Source organism: Panulirus ornatus, chromosome 67 (genome assembly GCF_036320965.1).
Source record: "Panulirus ornatus isolate Po-2019 chromosome 67, ASM3632096v1, whole genome shotgun sequence".
NCBI lineage: Eukaryota > Metazoa > Arthropoda > Malacostraca > Decapoda > Palinuridae > Panulirus > Panulirus ornatus.
The window spans coordinates 638,146-659,509 of NC_092290.1; the positions used below are offsets into that span (position 1 = coordinate 638,146).

At 42.2% G+C, this 21,364-nt stretch overlaps 1 protein-coding gene across 25 annotated transcripts in view; it reads right to left on the minus strand.

Moving 5' to 3' along the window:
* LOC139747051 (uncharacterized) overlaps positions 1 to 21,364 on the minus strand; it is a 1,040,326-nt gene that overhangs the window by 294,150 nt on the left and 724,812 nt on the right. For all 25 annotated transcript variants that reach the window (XM_071658815.1, XM_071658818.1, XM_071658817.1 and 22 more), the window contains 2 exons: positions 18,000 to 18,137; positions 12,027 to 12,232 (listed from right to left, as the gene is read on the minus strand). In XM_071658815.1, coding sequence (XP_071514916.1) covers positions 12,027 to 12,232; positions 18,000 to 18,137 — 344 coding nt within the window. The remainder of the gene's footprint in view (positions 1 to 12,026; positions 12,233 to 17,999; positions 18,138 to 21,364) is intronic.

Consider the following 21,364-nt stretch of genomic DNA (forward strand, 5'->3'; position numbering starts at 1 on the left):
CAAAGGCAAAGGGGATAAGAGTGAGTGCTCAAATTACAGAGGTATAAGTTTGTTGAAAGGAGGGCAAGGAATAGAGTGAATTGGAGCGATGTGGTGTACCGGGGTTGACGTGCTGTCAGTGGATTGAATCAAGGTATGTGAAGCGTCTGGGGTAAACCATGGAAAGCTGTGTAGGTATGTATATTTGCGTGTGTGGGCGTATGTATATACATGTGTATGGGGGGGGGGTTCGGCCATTGCGCTACCTCGCAAACGCGGGAGACAGCGACAAAGTATAAAAAAAAAAAAAAAGTTTGTTGAGTATTCCTGGTAAATTATATGGGAGGATAGTGAGTGAGAGGGTGAAGTCATGTACAGAGCATCAGATTGGGGAAGAGCAGTGTGGTTTCAGAAGTGGTAGAGGATGTGTGGATCAGGTGTTTGCTTTGAAGAATGTATGTGAGAAATACTTAGAAAAGCAAATGGATTTGTATGTAGCATTTATGGATCTGGAGAAGGCATATGATAGAGTTGATAGAGATGCTCTGTGGAAGGTATTAAGAATATATGGTGTGGGAGGCAAGTTGTTAGAAGCAGTGAAAAGTTTTTATCAAGGATGCAATTTATGTTTACGTGTAGGAAGAGAGGAAAGTGATTGGTTCTCAGTGAATGTAGGTTTGCGGCAGGGGTGTGTGATGTCTCCATGGTTGTTTAATTTGTTTATGGATGGGGTTGTTAGGGAGGTGAATGCAAGAGTTTTGGAAAAAGGGGCAAGTATGAAGTCTGTTGGGGATGAGAGTGCTTGGGAAGTGAGTCAGTTGTTGTTCGCTGATGATACAGCGCTGGTGGCTGATTCATGTGAGAAACTGCAGAAGCTGGTGACTGAGTTTGGTAAAGTGTGTGAAAGAAGAAAGTTAAGAGTAAATGTGAATAAGAGCAAGGTTATTAGGTACAGTAGGGTTGAGGGTCAAGTCAATTGGGAGGTGAGTTTGAATGGAGAAAAACTGGAGGAAGTGAAGTGGTTTAGATATCTGGGAGTGGATCTGGCAGCGGATGGAACCATGGAAGCGGAAGTGGATCATAGGGTGGGGGAGGGGGCGAAAATTCTGGGAGCCTTGAAGAATGTGTGGAAGTCGAGAACTTTATCTCGGAAAGCAAAAATGGGTATGTTTGAAGGAATAGTGGTTCCAACAATGTTGTATGGTTGCGAGGCGTGGGCTATGGATAGAGTTGTGTGCAGGAGGATGGATGTGCTGGAAATGAGATGTTTGAGGACAATGTGTGGTGTGAGGTGGTTTGATCGAGTAAGTAACGTAAGGGTAAGAGAGATGTGTGGAAATAAAAAGAGCGTGGTTGAGAGAGCAGAAGAGGGTGTTTTGAAATGGTTTGGGCACATGGAGAGAATGAGTGAGGAAAGATTGACCAAGAGAATATATGTGTCTGAGGTGGAGGGAACGAGGAGAAGAGGGAGACCAAATTGGAGGTGGAAAGATGGAGTGAAAAAGATTTTGTGTGATCAGGGCCTGAACATGCAGGAGGGTGAAAGGAGGGCAAGGAATAGAGTGAATTGGAGCGATGTGGTATACCGGGGTTGACGTGCTGTCAGTGGATTGAATCAAGGCATGTGAAGCGACTGGGGTAAACCATGGAAAGCTGTGTAGGTATGTATATTTGCATGTGTGGACGTATGTATATACATGTGTATGGGGGTGGGTTGGGCCATTTCTTTCGTCTGTTTCCTTGCGCTACCTCGCAAACGTGGGAGACAGCGACAAAGCAAAAAAGAAATATATATATATATATATATATATATATATATATATATATATATATATATATATGTATATATGTATATATATATATATATATGTATATATATATATATATATATATATATATATATATATATATATATATATATATATATATATATGTATATATATTTTTTTTTTTTGCTTTGTCGCTGTCTCCCTTCGTTTGCGAGGTAGCGCAAGGAAACAGACGAAAGAAATGGCCCAACCCACCCCCATACACATGTATATACATACGTCCACACACGCAAATATACATACCTACACAGCTTTCCATGGTTCACCCCAGACGCTTCACATGCCTTGATTCAACCCACTGACAGCACATCAACCCCAGTATACCACATCGATCCAATTCACTCTATTCCTTGCCCTCCTTTCACCCTCCTGCATGTTCAGGCCCCGATCACACAAAATCTTTTTCACTCTATCTTTCCACCTCCAATTTGGTCTCCCACTTCTCCTCGTTCCCTCCACCTCCGACACATATACCCTCTTGGTCAATCTTTCCTCACTCATTCACTTCATGTGCCCAAACCATTTCAAAACACCCTCTTCTGCTCTCTCAACCACGCTCTTTTTATTTCCACACATCTCTCCTACCCTTACGTTACTTACTCGATCAAACCACCTCACACCACACATTGTCCTCAATCATTGCATTTCCAGCACATCCATCTTCCTGCGCACAACTCTATCCATAGCCCACGCCTCGCAACCATACAACATTGTTGGACCCACTATTCCTTCAAACATACCCATTTTTGCTTTCCGAGATAATGCTCTCGACTTCCACACATTCTTCAAGGCTCCCAGAATTTTCGCCCCCTCCCCCACCCGATGATCCACTTCCACTTCCATGGTTCCATCCGCTGCCAGATCCACTCCCAGATATCTAAAACACTTTACTTCCTCCAGTTTTTCTCCATTCAAACTTACCTCCCAATTGACTTGACCCTCAACCCTACTGTACCTAATAACCTTGCTCTTATTCACATTTACTCCTAACTTTCTTCTTTCACACACTTTACCAAACTCAGTCACCAGCTTCTGCAGTTTCTCACATGAATCAGCCACCAGCGCTGTATCATCAGCGAACAACAACTGACTCACTTCCCAAGCTCTCTCATCCCCAACAGACTTCATACTTGCCCCTCTTTCCAAAACTCTTGCATTCACCTCCCTAACAACCCCATCCATAAACAAATTAAACAACCATGGAGACATCACACACCCCTGCCGCAAACCTACCTTCACTGAGAACCAATCACTTTCCTCTCTTCCTACACGTACACATGCCTTACATCCTCGATAAAAACTTTTCACTGCTTCTAACAACTTGCCTCCCACACCATATATTCTTAATACCTTCCACAGAGCATCTCTATCAACTCTATCATATGCCTTTTCCAGATCCATAAATGCTACATACAAATCCATTTGCTTTTCTAAGTATTTCTCACATACATTCTTCAAAGCAAACACCTGATCCACACATCCTCTACCACTTCTGAAACCACAGTGCTCTTCCCCAATCTGATGCTCTGTACATGCCTTCACCCTCTCAATCAATACCCTCCCATATAATTTACCAGGAATCCTCAACAAACTTATACGTCTGTAATTTGAGCACTCACTCTTATATATATTTTATTTTTTTTTTATTATACTTTGTCGCTGTCTCCCGCGTTTGCGAGGTAGCGCAAGGAAACAGATGAAAGAAATGGCCCAACCCCCCCCCCTACACATGTATATACATACGTCCAAACACGCAAATATACATACCTACACAGCTTTCCATGGTTTACCCCAGACGCTTCACATGCCTTGATTCAATCCACTGACAGCACGTCAACCCCGGTATACCACATCGCTCCAATTCACTCTATTCCTTGCCCTCCTTTCACCCTCCTGCATGTTCAGGCCCCGATCACACAAAATCTTTTTCACTCCATCTTTCCACCTCCAATTTGGTCTCCCTCTTCTCCTTGTTCCCTCCACCTCCAACACATATATCCTCTTGGTCAATCTTTCCTCACTCATCCTCTCCATGTGCCCAAACCACTTCAAAACACCCTCTTCTGCTCTCTCAACCACGCTCTTTTTATTTCCACACATCTCTCTTACCCTTACGTTACTCACTCGATCAAACCACCTCACACCACACATTGTCCTCAAACATCTCATTTCCAGCACATCCATCCTCCTGCGCACAACTCTATCCATAGCCCACGCCTCGCAACCATACAACATTTTTGGAACCACTATTCCTTCAAACATACCCATTTTTGCTTTCCGAGATAATGTTCTCGACTTCCACACATTCTTCAAGGCCCCCAAGATTTTCGCCCCCTCCCCCACCCTATGATCCACTTCCGCTTCCATGGTTCCATCCGCTGCCAGATCCACTCCCAGATATCTAAAACACTTCACTTCCTCCAGTTTTTCTCCATTCAAACTCACCTCCCAATTGACTTGACCCTCAACCCTACTGTACCTAATAACCTTGCTCTTATTCACATTTACTCTTAACTTTCTTCTTCCACACACTTTTCCAAACTCAGTCACCAGCTTCTGCAGTTTCTCACATGAATCAGCCACCAGCGCTGTATCATCAGCGAACAACAACTGACTCACTTCCCAAGCTCTCTCATCCCCAACAGACTTCATACTTGCCCCTCTTTCCAAAACTCTTGCATTTACCTCCCTAACAACCCCATCCATAAACAAATTAAACAACCATGGAGACATCACACACCCCTGCCGCAAACCTACATTCACTGAGAACCAATCACTTTCCTCTCTTCCTACACGTACACATGCCTTACATCCTCGATAAAAACTTTTCACTGCTTCTAACAACTTGCCTCCCACACCATATATTCTTAATACCTTCCACAGAGCATCTCTATCAACTCTATCATATGCCTTCTCCAGATCCATAAATGCTACATACAAATCCATTTGCTTTTCTAAGTATTTCTCACATACATTCTTCAAAGCAAACACCTGATCCACACATCCTCTACCACTTCTGAAACCACACTGCTCTTCCCCAATCTGATGCTCTGTACATGCCTTCACCCTCTCAATCAATACCCTCCCATATAATTTACCAGGAATACTCAACAAACTTATACCTCTGTAATTTGAGCACTCACTCTTATCCCCTTTGCCTTTGTACAATGGCACTATGCACGCATTCCGCCAATCCTCAGGCACCTCACCATGAGTCATACCTACATTAAATAACCTTACCAACCAGTCAACAATACAGTCACCCCCTTTTTTAATAAATTCCACTGCAATACCATCCAAACCTGCTGCCTTGCCGGCTTTCATCTTCCGCAAAGCTTTCACTACCTCTTCTCTGTTTACCAAATCATCTTCCCTAACCCTCTCACTTTGCACACCACCTCGACCAAAACACCCTATATCTGCCACTCTATCATCAAACACATTCAACAAACCTTCAAAATACTCACTCCATCTCCTTCTCACATCACCACTACTTGTTATCACCTCCCCATTTGCGCCCTTCACTGAAGTTCCCATTTGCTCCCTTGTCTTACGCACTTTATTTACCTCCTTCCAGAACATCTTTTTATTCTCCCTAAAATTTAATGATACTCTCTCACCCCAACTCTCATTTGCCCTTTTTTTCACCTCTTGCACCTTTCTCTTGACCTCCTGTCTCTTTTTTTTATACATCTCCCACTCAATTGCATTTTTTCCCTGCAAAAATCGTCCAAATGCCTCTCTCTTCTCTTTCACTAATACTCTTACTTCTTCATCCCACCACTCACTACCCTTTCTAATCAACCCACCTCCCACTCTTCTCATGCCACAAGCATCTTTTGCGCAATCCATCCCTGATTCCCTAAATACATCCCATTCCTCCCGCACTCCCCTTACTTCCATTGTTCTCACCTTTTTCCATTCTGTACTCAGTCTCTCCTGGTACTTCCTCACACAGGTCTCCTTCTCAAGCTCACTTACTCTCACCACCCTCTTCACCCCAACATTCACTCTTCTTTTCTGAAAACCCATACAAATCTTCACCTTAGCCTCCACAAGATAATGATCAGACATCCCTCCAGTTGCACCTCTCAGCACATTAACATCCAAAAGTCTCTCTTTCGCACGCCTGTTAATTAACACGTAATCCAATAACGCTCTCTGGCCATCTCTCCTTCTTACATAAGTATACTTATGTATATCTCGCTTTTTAAACCAGGTATTCCCAATCATCAGTCCTTTTTCAGCACATAAATCTACAAGCTCTTCACCATTTCCATTTGCAACACCGAACACCCCATGTATACCAATTATTCCCTCAACTGCCACATTACTCACCTTTGCATTCAAATCACCCATCACTATGACCTGGTCTCGTGCATCAAAACCACTAACACACTCATTCAGCTGCTCCCAAAACACTTGCCTCTCTTGATCTTTCTTCTCATGCCCAGGTGCATATGCACCAATAATCACCCACCTCTCTCCATCAACTTTCAGTTTTACCCATATTAATCGAGAATTTACTTTCTTACACTCTATCACACTCCCACAACTCCTGTTTCAGGAGTATTGCTACTCCTTCCCTTGCTCTTGTCCTCTCACTAACCCCTGACTTTACTCCCCAGACATTCCCAAACCACTCTTCCCCTTTACCCTTGAGCTTCGTTTCACTCAGAGCCAAAACATCCAGGTTCCTTTCCTCAAACATACTACCTATCTTTCCTTTTTTCACATCTTGGTTACATCCACACACATTTAGGCACCCCACTCTGAGCCTTCGAGGAGGATGAGCACTCCCCGCGTGACTCCTTCTTCTGTTTCCCATTTTAGAAAGTTAATACAAGGAGGGGAGGAGTTCTGGCCCCCCGCTCCCGTCCCCTCTAGTCGCTTTCTACGACACACGAGGAATACGTGGGAAGTATTCTTTCACCCCTATCCCCAGGGATAATATACATATATATATACATATACACATACACACACATACACATACATACGCACATATACACACACACACACACACATATATATATATATATATATATATATATATATATATATATATATATTTTTTTTTTTTTTTTTTTTATACTTTGTCGCTGTCTCCCGCGTTTGCGAGGTAGCGCAAGGAAAGAGACGAAAGAAATGGCCCAACCCCCCCCATACACATGTATATACATACGTCCACACACGCAAATATCCATACCTACACAGCTTTCCATGGTTTACCCCAGACGCTTCACATGCCTTGATTCAATCCACTGACAGCACGTCAACCCCGGTATACCACATCGCTCCAATTCACTCTATTCCTTGCCCTCCTTTCACCCTCCTGCATGTTTAGGCCCCGATCACACAAAATCTTTTTCACTCCATCTTTCCACCTCCAATTTGGTCTCCCTCTTCTCCTTATTCCCTCCACCTCCGACACATATATCCTCTTGGTCAATCTTTCCTCACTCATCCTCTCCATGTGCCCAAACCACTTCAAAACACCCTCTTCTGCTCTCTCAACCACGCTCTTTTTATTTCCACACATCTCTCTTACCCTTACGTTACTCACTCGGTCAAACCACCTCACACCACACATTGTCCTCAAACATCTCATTTCCAGCACATCCATCCTCCTGCGCACAACTCTATCCATAGCCCACGCCTCGCAACCATACAACATTGTTGGAACCACTATTCCTTCAAACATACCCATTTTTGCTTTCCGAGATAATGTTCTTGACTTCCACACATTCTTCAGGGCCCCCAGAATTTTCGCCCCCTCCCCCACCCTATGATCCACTTCCGCTTCCATGGTTCCATCCGCTGCCAGATCCACTCCCAGATATCTAAAACACTTCACTTCCTCCAGTTTTTCTCCATTCAAACTCACCTCCCAATTGACTTGACCCTCAACCCTACTGTACCTAATAACCTTGCTCTTATTCACATTTACTCTTAACTTTCTTCTTCCACACACTTTACCAAACTCAGTCACCAGCTTCTGCAGTTTCTCACATGAATCAGCCACCAGCGCTGTATCATCAGCGAACAACAACTGACTCACTTCCCAAGCTCTCTCATCCCCAACAGACTTCATACTTGCCCCTCTTTCCAAAACTCTTGCATTTACCTCCCTAACAACCCCATCCATAAACAAATTAAACAACCATGGAGACATCACACACCCCTGCCGCAAACCTACATTCACTGAGAACCAATCACTTTCCTCTCTTCCTACACGTACACATGCCTTACATCCTCGATAAAAACTTTTCACTGCTTCTAACAACTTTCCTCCCACACCATATATTCTTAATACCTTCCACAGAGCATCTCTATCAACTCTATCATATGCCTTCTCCAGATCCATAAATGCTACATACAAATCCATTTGCTTTTCTAAGTATTTCTCACATACATTCTTCAAAGCAAACACCTGATCCACACATCCTCTACCACTTCTGAAACCACACTGCTCTTCCCCAATCTGATGCTCTGTACATGCCTTCACCCTCTCAATCAATACCCTCCCATATAATTTACCAGGAATACTCAACAAACTTATACCTCTGTAATTTGAGCATTCACTCTTATCCCCTTTGCCTTTGTACAATGGCACTATGCACGCATTCCGCCAATCCTCAGGCACCTCACCATGAGTCATACATACATTAAATAACCTTACCAACCAGTCAACAATACAGTCACCCCCTTTTTTAATAAATTCCACTGCAATACCATCCAAACCTGCTGCCTTGCTGGCTTTCATCTTCCGCAAAGCTTTCACTACCTCTTCTCTGTTTACCAAATCATTTTCCCTAACCCTCTCACTTTGCACACCTTTCTCGACCAAAACACCCTATATCTGCCACTCTATCATCAAACACATTCAACAAACCTTCAAAATACTCACTCCATCTCCTTCTCACATCACCACTACTTGTTATCACCTCCCCATTTGCGCCCTTTTTTTTTTTTGCCGCTGTCTGCTGCGTTAGCGAGGTAGCACAAGGAAACAGATGAAAGAATGGCCCAACTGCCCACATACACATGTATATACATACATGTCCACACACGCACAATATACATACCTATACATCTCAATGTACACATATATATACACACACAGACATATACATATATACACATGTACATAATTCATACTGTCTGCCTTTATTTGTTCTCATTGCCACCTCGCCACACATGGAATAAGAACCTCCGCCCCCCTCATGTGTGCGAGGTAGCGCTAGGAAAAACACCAAAGGCCCCATTCGTTCACACTCAGTCTCTAGCTGTCATGTAATGATGCTCCGAAACCACAGCTCCCTTTCCACATCCAGGCCCCACACACTTTGCATGGTTTACCCCAGACGCTTCACATGGCCTGGTTCAATCCATTGACAGCACGTCGACCCCAGTATACCACATCGTTCCAATTCACTCCATTCCTTGCACGCCTTTCACCCTCCTGCATGTTCAGGCCTCGATCACTCAAAATCTTTTTCACTCCATCTTTCCACCTCCAATTTGGTCTCCCACTCCTCCTCTTTCCCTCCACCTCTGACACATATATCCTCTTGCTCAATCTTTCCCCACTCATTCTCTCCATGTGACCAAACCATATATATATATATATATATATATATATATATATATATATATATTTTTCTTTTCTTTTAAACTATTCGCCATTTCCCGCGTTAGCGAGGTAGCGTTAAGAACAGAGGACTGGGCCTCTGAGGGAACATCCTCACCTGGCCCCCTTCTCCGTTCCTTTTTTTGGAAAATTAAAAAAAAAAAAAACAAGAGGGGAGGATTTCCAGCCCCCCGCTCCCTCCCCTTTTAGTCGCCTTCTACGACACGCAGGGAATACGTGGGAAGTATTCTTTCTCCCCTATCCCCAGGGATATATATATATATATATATATATATATATATATATATATATATATATTTTTTTGGCTTTGTCGCTGTCTCCCGCGTTCGCGAGGTAGCGCAAGGAAACAGACGAAAGAAATGGCCCAACCCACCCCCATACACATGTATATACATACACGTCCACACACGCAAATATACATACCTACACAGCTTTCCATGGTTTACCCCAGACGCTTCACATGCCCTGATTCAACCCACTGACAGCACGTCAACCCTGGTATACCACATCGATCCAATTCACTCTATTCCGTGCCCTCCTTTCATCCTCCTGCATGTTCAGGCCCCGATCACACAAAATCTTTTTCACTCCATCTTTCCACCTCCAATTTGGTCTCCCACTTCCCCTCGTTCCGTCCACCTCCGACACATATATCCTCTTGGTCAATCTTTCCTCACTCATTCTCTCCATGTGCCCAAACCATTTCAAAACACCCTCTTCTGCTCTCTCAACCACGCTCTTTTTATTTCCACACATCTCTCTTACCCTTACGTTACTTACTCGATCAAACCACCTCACACCACACATTGTCCTCAAACATCTCATTTCCAGCACATCCACCCTCCTGCACACAACTCTATCCATAGCCCACACCTCGCAACCATACAAAATTGTTGGAACCACTATTCCTTCAAACATACCCATTTTTGTTTTCCGAGATAATGTTCTCGACTTCCACACATTCTTCAAGGCTCCCAGGATTTTCGCCCCCTCCCCCACCCTATGATCCACTTCCGCTTCCATGGTTCCATCCGCTGCCAGATCCACTCCCAGATATCTAAAACACTTTATTTCCTCCAGTTTTTCTCCATTCAAACTTTCCTCCCAATTGACTTGACCCTCAACCCTACTGTACCTAATAACCTTGCTCTTATTCACATTTACTCTCAGCTTTCTTCTTTCACACACTTTACCAAACTCAGTCACCAGCTTCACCAGTTTTGCACCCGAATCAGCCACCAGCGCTGTATTTCGCCAGTCCTCAGGCACCTCACCATGAGTCATACATACTTCAAATAACCTTACCAACTAGTCAACAATACAGTCACCCCCTTTTTTAATAAATTCCACTGCAATACCATCGAAACTCGCTGCTTTTCTGGCTTTCATCTTCTGCAAAGCTTTTACTACCTCTTCTCTGTTTACCAAATCATTCTCCCTAACCCTCTCACTTTGCACACTACCTCGACCAAAACACCCTATATCTGCCACTTTATAATCAGACATATTCAACAAACCTTCAAAATACTCACTCCATCTCCTTCTCACATCACCATCAATTGTTATCACCTAAATACTCACTCCATCTCCTTCTCACATAACCATCAATTGTTATCTCCTCCCCATTTGCCCCCTTCACTGAAGTTCCCATTTGTTCCCTTGTCGTACACACTTTATTTACCTTCTTCCAAAACATCTTTTTATTCTCCCTAAAATTTAATGATACTCTCACACCCCAACTCCCATTTTCCCTCTTTTTTGCCTCTTGCACCTTTCTCTTGACCTCCTGCCTCTTTCTTTTATACATCTCCCAGTCATTTGCATTATTTCCCTGCAAGAATTGTCCAAATGCCTCTCTTTTCTCTTTCACTAATAATCTTACTTCTTCATCCCACCACTCACTACCCTTTCTAATCTGCCCACCTCCCATGCTTCTCATGCCACAAGCATTTTTGCGCAAGCCATCACTACTTCCCTAGATACATCCCATTCCTCCCCCACTCCCCTTACGTCCTTTGTTCTCACCTTTTTCCATTCTGTACTCAGTCTCTCCTGGTTTCTGAAAACCAAATTTATATTCACCACAATATCAAATATCCTCATCTCCAATGTGCCAGGAAAAAATCTGCATGTTTTCAATATAATCTTACAAGGAGATGATTAAACAAACTATATACCTCAATCAGTTTGCACATAGGAATATACACATATGAATTGACAAAGCACAAAACAGTGTGTCCCTCCCTTGCTTTGCAGTAAAGGTATAAAAATAAGGCATGTTAAGGTTTAAAATGATGGTGTTAAAAAAGGGTAGTTACAAAAAGTGCCAGGTAATTTAATAAAAAATTCAAGTGAAAAATCATTCCTTCATATCTGTTTGCTGTTTCCTATCTTCAGGAGGCAGCATCAGGAACAGAAAAGCAAAAGTTAATTTTCTTTTCATATTTGTTTTCAGTCTCCTGCACTGACAAGGTAACATAAAAAACAGATGAAGAATGGCCTCATTTGCTCACATCCAATACAATAACAAAAGAAATAATGTTTCAACAAATGTTTTTACTGACCGACACAGGGGTTGAACCAAAGAATACGATGCCAGTCCAAGCAGGTGTATGTCTCTCTAGGGTCAGAGGCTGCACAAGTGCACAAGGTGCGCAGCTGTGTGCCTAGGATACCCAATACTGCCCGGCGGCACTCTGCTGTGGAGCCTGCACATCGCTGTGTGTCGCTGTCTACAGCACATGCCTGCTCATAGAACTCCAGCCTGTGCCTGAAGGGTTACAACTGGTTATAATGATAAGGTCCTGATATTGATATTTTTATACAGGAACAGTGAAAAGTAATGCAACAATAAAGTTCATTAAAATTGTGCAGCAGCATACTCCAATTAATAGTAAAGTTAATATATGTATTTCATAACCAATGAGGACAACAGCTATTAAAGCAGTTTCATCACAGAAAATAAAACTGCTGAACAAACAAAATGTAAAATGGCAAAATAAACATTTCATTTTAGAGTTAAGCAATCACATTATAACATCAACTTGAGTGGAGAGAAAATAATTGTTAATGACATAAGGCATTTGGCAATGATGATCAGGAAGGATGGTTATTGGAACGTTATATTACTTGTTATGTCTAATCATTTTGAGGCCTAACCATTAATCACAACTCGTTGATTATGACCAGACAACCAATTTCCTGTCCACTGAAGTACAACCCCATTAATGCCATGTGACTTAATTTTTTGCTAATAACCTTTGGTGTGGAACCTTATTGAAAGGTTTCTGTAAATCTAGACAGATAACATCAACTGCTTATCTGGACAGATAACATCAACTGCTTCACTTTGTCATACATGTTGATTATATCATAAAAGAAATCAAGCAGGTTTGTTAGACATGAGTAATTTAGCTGAAAACCATACTAAGAATTGTTTAATAAATGGTGGTCCTCTACATGGTTTAAATTCAATCTTGAATGATAGTTTCCATAAGTTTTCCAACTGCAGATGTTAAGCTAATAGGACAATGATTTCTAAGCAATGACTTAATACCTTTTTGAATACTGATGTTACACTGACAAACTTCCACTTACCTGTAACTTTTCCTGTACTAATTAACTTATTAAAAAGGGCAGTCAAGGGCTTTACTATGTCATTTTTGCATCGTTTATTGTTTTCAGATAAAACTTATTAGAGCCTGCCATTTCTATTTTCATTCTCTTTACTAATGAAACTATTTCTTTGGTTTTTATTTCAATTTGTTGAAGAATTTTCCCCTGTCCAATTAATGAAACTGGATTCAGGGCATGGGTTCTGTCTTTGATTGTAAATACAGATGCAAAAAAGTCATTTAATTGTTTCCACATAGCTTCATTGTCTTGAACCTAGTCACCATTTTTTATGATTAATGGACTTATTGTTCATATCCATTCTCCAGCTGTCATGTATAATGTACCAAAACCACAACCCTTACCCCTAACCAGGCCCCATGATTTCCCCTAGCTGCTCTGCATGCCCTGGTTCAGTCCACTGAGGGCACATTGCCCCCCTGCATACCACAATGTTCCAATTCACTCTATCCTCTGCATGCCTTTCACCCTCCTGCATGTTCAAGCCTTGATCCCTCAAATTCCTTTTCACTCCAGCCTTCCATCTCCCATCTGGTCTCCCCCTTCTCCTTGTCCCCTTCACTTCTGACACACATATCCTCTTAGCCAAACTCTCCTCACTCATTCTCTCCATATGTCCAGAACATTTCAGTATACATCCTTTAGCTTTCCTCGACCACACTTATTACCACACCCCTTCCTTATCCTTTAATTACTTACTTGATCAAACACATATTGTCCTCAAACATTTTATTTCCAGCACATCCTCCCTTGTCTGCACATCTTCATCTATAGCCCATGCCATGCATCCATATGACATTGTTAGGACTACTATATCTTTAAATATACTCATATTTGCCCTCATGGATAATGATCTCTCTTTCCACACATCCCTTGATGTTTTCAAAACTTTCAACTCCTCACCCATCCAATGAATCAGTTTAGTTTCCATTGTTCCATTCATTGCCAAGTATACTTTAAAGTATCGAACTAAAACACCTGAATCCTCTAAATTTTCTCCATCCAAACTCACATCCCAACTAATGTCTCCCTCTGTGCTGCTAAACCAAATAACCTTGCTTTCAATTTTCTCCTTTCACAAACTCACCTAAACTCGGTCTTCAACTTCTGCAGTATCTTATCAAAATCAGCTACCAGTGCTGTGTAATCAGCAGACAGCATGCTCACCCCTTTTTCCAAAATCCTTGCATTTACTTCTCTCAAAAATGTGTGGTTCCAACAATGTTATATGGTTGCAAGGCGTGGGCTCTGGATAGAGTTGTGCGGAGGAGGGTGGATGTGCTGGAAATGAGATATTTGAGGACAATATATGGTGTGAGGTGGTTTGATCGAGTAAGTAATAATAGGGTAAGAGAGATGTGTGGTAATAAAAAGAGTGTGGTTGAGAGAGCAGAAGAGGGTGTTTTGAAATGGTTTGGTCACATGGAGAGAATGAGTGAGGAAAGATTGACCAAGAGGATATATGTGTCAGAGGTGGAGGGAACGAGGAGAAGTGGGAGACCAAACTGGAGGTGGAAAGATGGAGTGAAAAAGATTTTGAGTGATAGGGGCCTGAACATGCAGGATGGTGAAAGGCGTGCGAAGAATAGAGCGGATTGAAACGATGTGATATACCGGGGCCGACGTGCTGTCAATGGATTGAACCAGGGCGGGCATGTGAAGCGTCTGGGGTAAACCATGGAAAGTTCTGTGGGGCCTGGATGTGGAGAGGGAGCTGTCGTTTTGGTGCATTATTACGTGACAGCTAGAGACTGAGTGTGAACGAATGTGGCCTTTGTTGTCTCTTCCTAGTGCTACCTCATCCACATGAGGGGTGAGGGGGTTGTTATTTCATGTGTGACGGGGTGGCGATGGGAATGAGTAAAGGCAGACAGTATGAACTATGTTTTTTTTTTTTTTTTTTTTTTTTTATACTTTGTCGCTGTCTCCCGCGTTTGCGAGGTAGCGCGAGGAAACAGACGAAAGAAATGGCCCAACCCCCATACACACGTACATACACACGTCCACACACGCAAATATACATACCTACACAGCTTTCCATGGTTTACCCCAGACGCTTCACATGCCTTGATTCAATCCACTGACAGCACGTCAACCCCTGTATACCACATCGCTCCAATTCACTCTATTCCTTGCCCTCCTTTCACCCTCCTGCATGTTCAGGCCCCGATCACACAAAATCTTTTTCACTCCATCTTTCCACCTCCAATTTGGTCTCCCTCTTCTCCTCGTTCCCTCCACCTCCGACACATATATCCTCTTGGTCAATCTTTCCTCACTCATTCTCTCCATGTGCCCAAACCATTTCAAAACACCCTCTTCTGCTCTCTCAACCACGCTCTTTTTATTTCCACACATCTCTCTTACCCTTACGTTACTTACTCGATCAAACCACCTCACACCACACATTGTCCTCAAACATCTCATTTCCAGCACATCCATCCTCCTGCGCACAACTCTATCCATAGCCCACGCCTCGCAACCATACAACATTGTTGGAACCACTATTCCTTCAAACATACCCATTTTTGCTTTCCGAGATAATGTTCTCGACTTCCACACATTTTTCAAGGCTCCCAAAATTTTCGCCCCCTCCCCCACCCTATGATCCACTTCCGCTTCCATGGTTCCATCCGCTGACAGATCCACTCCCAGATATCTAAAACACTTCACTTCCTCCAGTTTTTCTCCATTCAAACTGACCTCCCAATTGACTTGACCCTCAACCCTACTGTACCTAATAACCTTGCTCTTATTCACATTTACTCTTAACTTTCTTCTTCCACACACTTTACCAAACTCAGTCACCAGCTTCTGCAGTTTCTCACATGAATCAGCCACCAGCGTTGTATCATCAGCGAACAACAACTGACTCACTTCCCAAGCTCTCTCATCCCCAACAGACTTCATACTTGCCCCTCTTTCCAGGACTCTTGCATTTACCTCCCTAACAACCCCATCCATAAACAAATTAAACAACCATGGAGACATCACACACCCCTGCCGCAAACCTACATTCACTGAGAACCAATCACTTTCCTCTCTTCCTATGAACTATGAACTATGAACTATGTACATGTGAATATATGTATATGTCTGTGTGTGTAGATATATGTATACATTGAGATGTATAGGTATGTATATTTGCATGTGTGGATGTGTATGTATATACATGTGTATGTGGGTGTGTTGGGCCATTCTTTCATCTGTTTCCTTGCGCTACCTTGCTAACGCAGGAGACAGCAACAAAGCAAAATATATATAAATGAATCTACTTTATTCATAATTCTTTTTATTCATACATGTTTTGTTTAACATATTACCATTTCATTTATATTCATTAAGATAAGTGTTTGAATTCTGGAGTTTTCAGTAATTAAAAACTGTATATTCATGTACAATAATTTCCATGGTTCATCTTTTACTGTCTTTGTCTGATTATTTTTCACTCTACATTTCTGGTTACATTGTTGTATCTTTTTGGGTTTTATCTTTTTTTTTTCTTTTAAACCATTCGCCATTTCCTGCGTTAGCGAGGTAGCATTAAGAACAGAGGACTGGGCCTTTTTTGGAATATCCTCACCTGGCCCCACTCTGTTCCTTCTTTTGGAAAATTAAAGAAAAATGAGAGGGGAGGATTTCCAGCCCCCGCTCCCTCCCCTTTTGGTCGCCTTCTACAACATGCAGGGAATACGTGGGAAGTATTCTTAATCCCCTATCCCCAGGGATAAATAGGTATAAGCAATGTTGCTTAAAATTTTTTTATGTTTTCATTACTGCTCCTACCCTGCTCCTGACCTAATCTTTCCTTTAACAATCAATATTTCTTGTACTGCTGTTTCTGTTATTCCAGTCATCCTCTTATACCACATCTTGCTGTTATTATTTTTCTATTTTCTTCACACCATGTCATCAACCCCCATGTGTTCTCTTTCCCTCCATTCCTGTTTACAATATTGTTCCAGCATCTATCATTTTATCCCATTTTCCAATATTGTTCCAAGTATCTATCATTCTTATTGACTTTTTCATTTCAACTGTCACAGTATATCATCCTAATGCATTATTATTAATGCATTATCAAATTTACATTTTTCCTTAAGGTAGTGTTTGAATTACTCTTTCAGGTTTTCAGTAGTTTCTTTCTTCTTTCTCCGAATTGCTCCTTGAACTATTTCCTTCTTTCAACACATCCTTATTGTCTTCGTTCTCTAGTTCGGATATTCTATTATGTATTTAACATGTAACATGTGACTTGTTTTTTGTCAAATACTAAATTATCTAAACTTACCTCTTCCTTATGTTTTGTATCTGTGACTATTTCTAGGTTTTTATTGGTTCGTATGTGAGAAATTTTGCTTACATTACTCAAGATGAAGATTAGTGCTGACTTTATCTCTTGCTATATTCATTCACTAATAATAGTTATGTATACCAGCATCACATTTTATACTTCATACTGCTGAGCAGACTGAGCATTAAGTTAATACCATTTTTTTTTATTTTCTCATCTGATGACTCATATGCATTCAGTTCATCCAACCAATAAAGAACAAAACTTTTTGTTTTGAGAGAAAGAGGGTACCTACCTACAGGGACCTACAATGAAATTTTGCCAAAAGACAAATTTAGAATATAGCATTCACTGCAAAAAGGGAGAGAAAGAGTGCTCTGCTTTTGAAATACAGAAATATTGAAATCCAAAACTTTCTTTTTACTGGATATTGTCACTCATATATTTCAGTAAGAAAAATTACCTGTATTAACCCTTATATTTAATGTGATTCACATAATCCTATTTCAACTCCTGCTTCCAGTATCACTCATGAGTAGGATCGTATGAGCCTCCATTCATAATCATGCTCCTCCCTGATGTCTACTTAGGAGTAAAAAAGATATCCTACCTGCAGCTGCTAGCCTCCTTGCAGGCTGCAGCAAGACGATTACACAGCATCAGGGCAGAACCAGGAGGATGGATGGCACATTTTGGATGCAGCTTCTCTTGAGCTGTCAGGCATTCACTGGCTGTCACACTACGATTTCTGTAAGTAAAGGCTTGAGTCATCACTGTTAACACAGTTAACAGATGAAAGCCGGCAAGGCAGCAGGTTTGGATGGTATTGCAGTGGAATTTATTAAAAAAGGGGGTGACTGTATTGTTGACTAGTTGGTAAGGTTATTTAATGTATGTATGATTCATGGTGAGGTGCCTGAGGATTGGCGGAATGCGTGCATAGTGCCATTGTACAAAGGCAAAGGGGATAAGAGTGAGTGCTCAAATTACAGAGGTATAAGTTTGTTGAGTATTCCTGGTAAATTATATGGGAGGGTATTGATTGAGAGGGTGAAGGCATGTACAGAGCATCAGATTGGGGAAGAGCAGTGTGTTTTCAGAAGCGTTAGAGGATGTGTGGATCAGGTGTTTGCTTTGAAGAATGTATGTGAGAAATACTTAGAAAAGCAAACGGATTTGTATGCAGCATTTATGGATCTGGAGAAGGCATATGATAGAGTTGATAGAGATGCTCTGTGGAAGGTACTAAGAATATATGGTGTGGGAGGCAAGTTGTTAGAAGCAGTGAAAAGTTTTTATCGAGGATGTAAGGCATGTGTACGTGTAGGAAGAGAGGAAAGTGATTGGTTCTCAGTGAATGTAGGTTTGCGGCAGGGGTGTGTGATGTCTCCATGGTTGTTTAATTTGTTTATGGATGGGGTTGTTAGGGAGGTGAATGCAAGAGTTTAGGAAAGAGGGGCAAATATGAAGTCTGTTGGGGATGAGAGAGCTTGGGAAGTGAGTCAGTTGTTGTTCGCTGATGATACAGTGCTGGTGGCTGATTCATGTGAGAAACTGCAGAAGCTGGTGACTGAGTTTGGTAAAGTGTGTGAAAGAAGAAAGTTAAAAGTAAATGTGAATAAGAGCAAGGTTATTAGGTACAGTAGGGTTGAGGGTCAAGTCAATTGGGAGGTAAGATTGAATGGAGAAAAACTGGAGGAAGTAAAGTGTTTTAGATGTCTGGGAGTGGATCTGGCAGCAGATGGAACCATGGAAGCGGAAGTGAATCATAGGGTGGGGGAGGGGGCGAAAATCCTGGGAGCCTTGAAGAATGTGTGGAAGTCGAGAACATTATCTCCGAAGGCAAAAATGGGTATGTTTGAAGGAATAGTGGTTCCAACAATGTTGCATGGTTGCGAGGCATGGGCTATGGATAGAGTTGTGCGCAGGAGGGTGGATGTGCTGGAAATGAGATGTTTGAGGACAATATGTGGTGTGAGGTGGTTTGATCGAGTAAATAATGTAAGGGTAAGAGAGATGTGTGGAAATAAAAAGAGCGTGGTTGAGAGAGCAGAAGAGGGTGTTTTGAAATGGTTTGGGCACATGGAGAGAATGAGTGAGGAAAGATTGACTAAGAGGATATATGTGTCAGAGGTGGAGGGAACGAGGAGAAGTGGGAGACCAAATTGGAGGTGGAAAGATGGAGTGAAAAAGATTTTGAGTGATCGGGGCCTGAACATGCAGGAGGGTGGCATGCAAGGAATAGAGTGAATTGGAATGATGTGGTATACCGGGGTCGACGTGCTGTTAATGGATTGAATCAGGGCATGTGAAGCGTCTGGGGTAAACCATGGAAAGTTCTGTGGGGCCTGGATGTGGAAAGGGAGCTGTGGTTTCAGGCATTATTGCATGACAGCAAGAGACTGAGTGTGAACGAATGGGGCCTTTGTTATCTTTTCCTAGTGCTACCTCGCACACAGGAGGGGGGAGGGGGATGTTATTCCATGTGTGGCGAGGTGGTGATGGAAATGAATGAAGGCAGACAGTGTGAATTGTGTGCATGTGTATATATGTGTGTCTGTGTGTGTATATATATGTGTACATAGAGATGTATGGGTATGTATATTTGCGTGTGTGGACGTGTATGTATGTACATGTGTATGGGGGTGGGTTGGGCCATTTCTCTCGTCTGTTTCCTTGCGCTACCTCGCAAACGCGGGAGACAGCGACAAAGCAAAATAGAAAAATAAATAAATAATCCACACATGCAAATTTACATACCTATACATCTCAATGTATACATATATATACACAGACAGACATATACATATATACACATGTTCATAATTCATACTGTCTGCCTTTATTCATTCTCTTCGCCACCCCGACACACATGAAATCACAACCCCCTCCCCCCCGCATGCGTGTGAGGTAGCGCTAGGAAAAGACAACAAAGGCCACATTAGTTCACACTCAGTCTCTAGCTGTCACGTATAATGCACCGAAACCACAGCTCCCTTTCCACATCCAGGCCCCACAGAACTTTCCATGGTTTAACCCAGACACTTCACATGCCCTGGTTCAATCCATTGACAGCACGTCAACCCCGGTATAACACATCATTCCAATTCACTCTATTCCTTGCATGCCTCTCACCCTCCTGCATGTTCAGGCCGAGATCACTCAAAATCTTTTTCATTCCATCTTTCCACCTCCACTTTGGTCTCCCACTTCTCCTCATTCCCTCCATTTCTGACACATATATCCTCTTTGTCAATCTTTCCTCATTCTCTCCTTGTGACCAAACGATTTTAAAACACCCTCATATGCTCTCTCAACCACACTCTTTTTATTACTACACATCTCTCTTACCCTATTATTACTTACTTGATCAAACCACTTCACACCACATTGTCCTCAAACATCTCATTTCCAGCACACACACACACACACACACACACACACACACACACACACACACACACACACACACACATATATATATATGTGAAAAAAGGAGAGATAGGTAGTATGTTTGAGGAAAGGAACCTGGATGTTTTGGCTCTGAGTGAAACGAAGCTCAAGGGTAAAGGGGAAGAGTGGTTTGGGAATGTCTGGGGAGTAAAGTCAGGGGTTAGTGAGAGGACAAGAGCAAGGGAAGGAGTAGCAATACTCCTGAAACAGGAGTTGTGGGAGTATGTGATAGAGTGTAAGAAAGTAAATTCTCGATTAATATGGGTAAAACTGAAAGTTGATGGAGAGAGGTGGGTGATTATTGGTGCATATGCACCTGGGCATGAGAAGAAAGATCAAGAGAGGCAAGTGTTTTGGGAGCAGCTGAATGAGTGTGTTAGTGGTTTTGATGCACGAGACCGGGTTATAGTGATGGGTGATTTGAATGCAAAGGTGAGTAATGTGGCAGTTGAGGGAATAATTGGTATACATGGGGTGTTCAGTGTTGTAAATGGAAATGGTGAAGAGCTTGTAGATTTATGT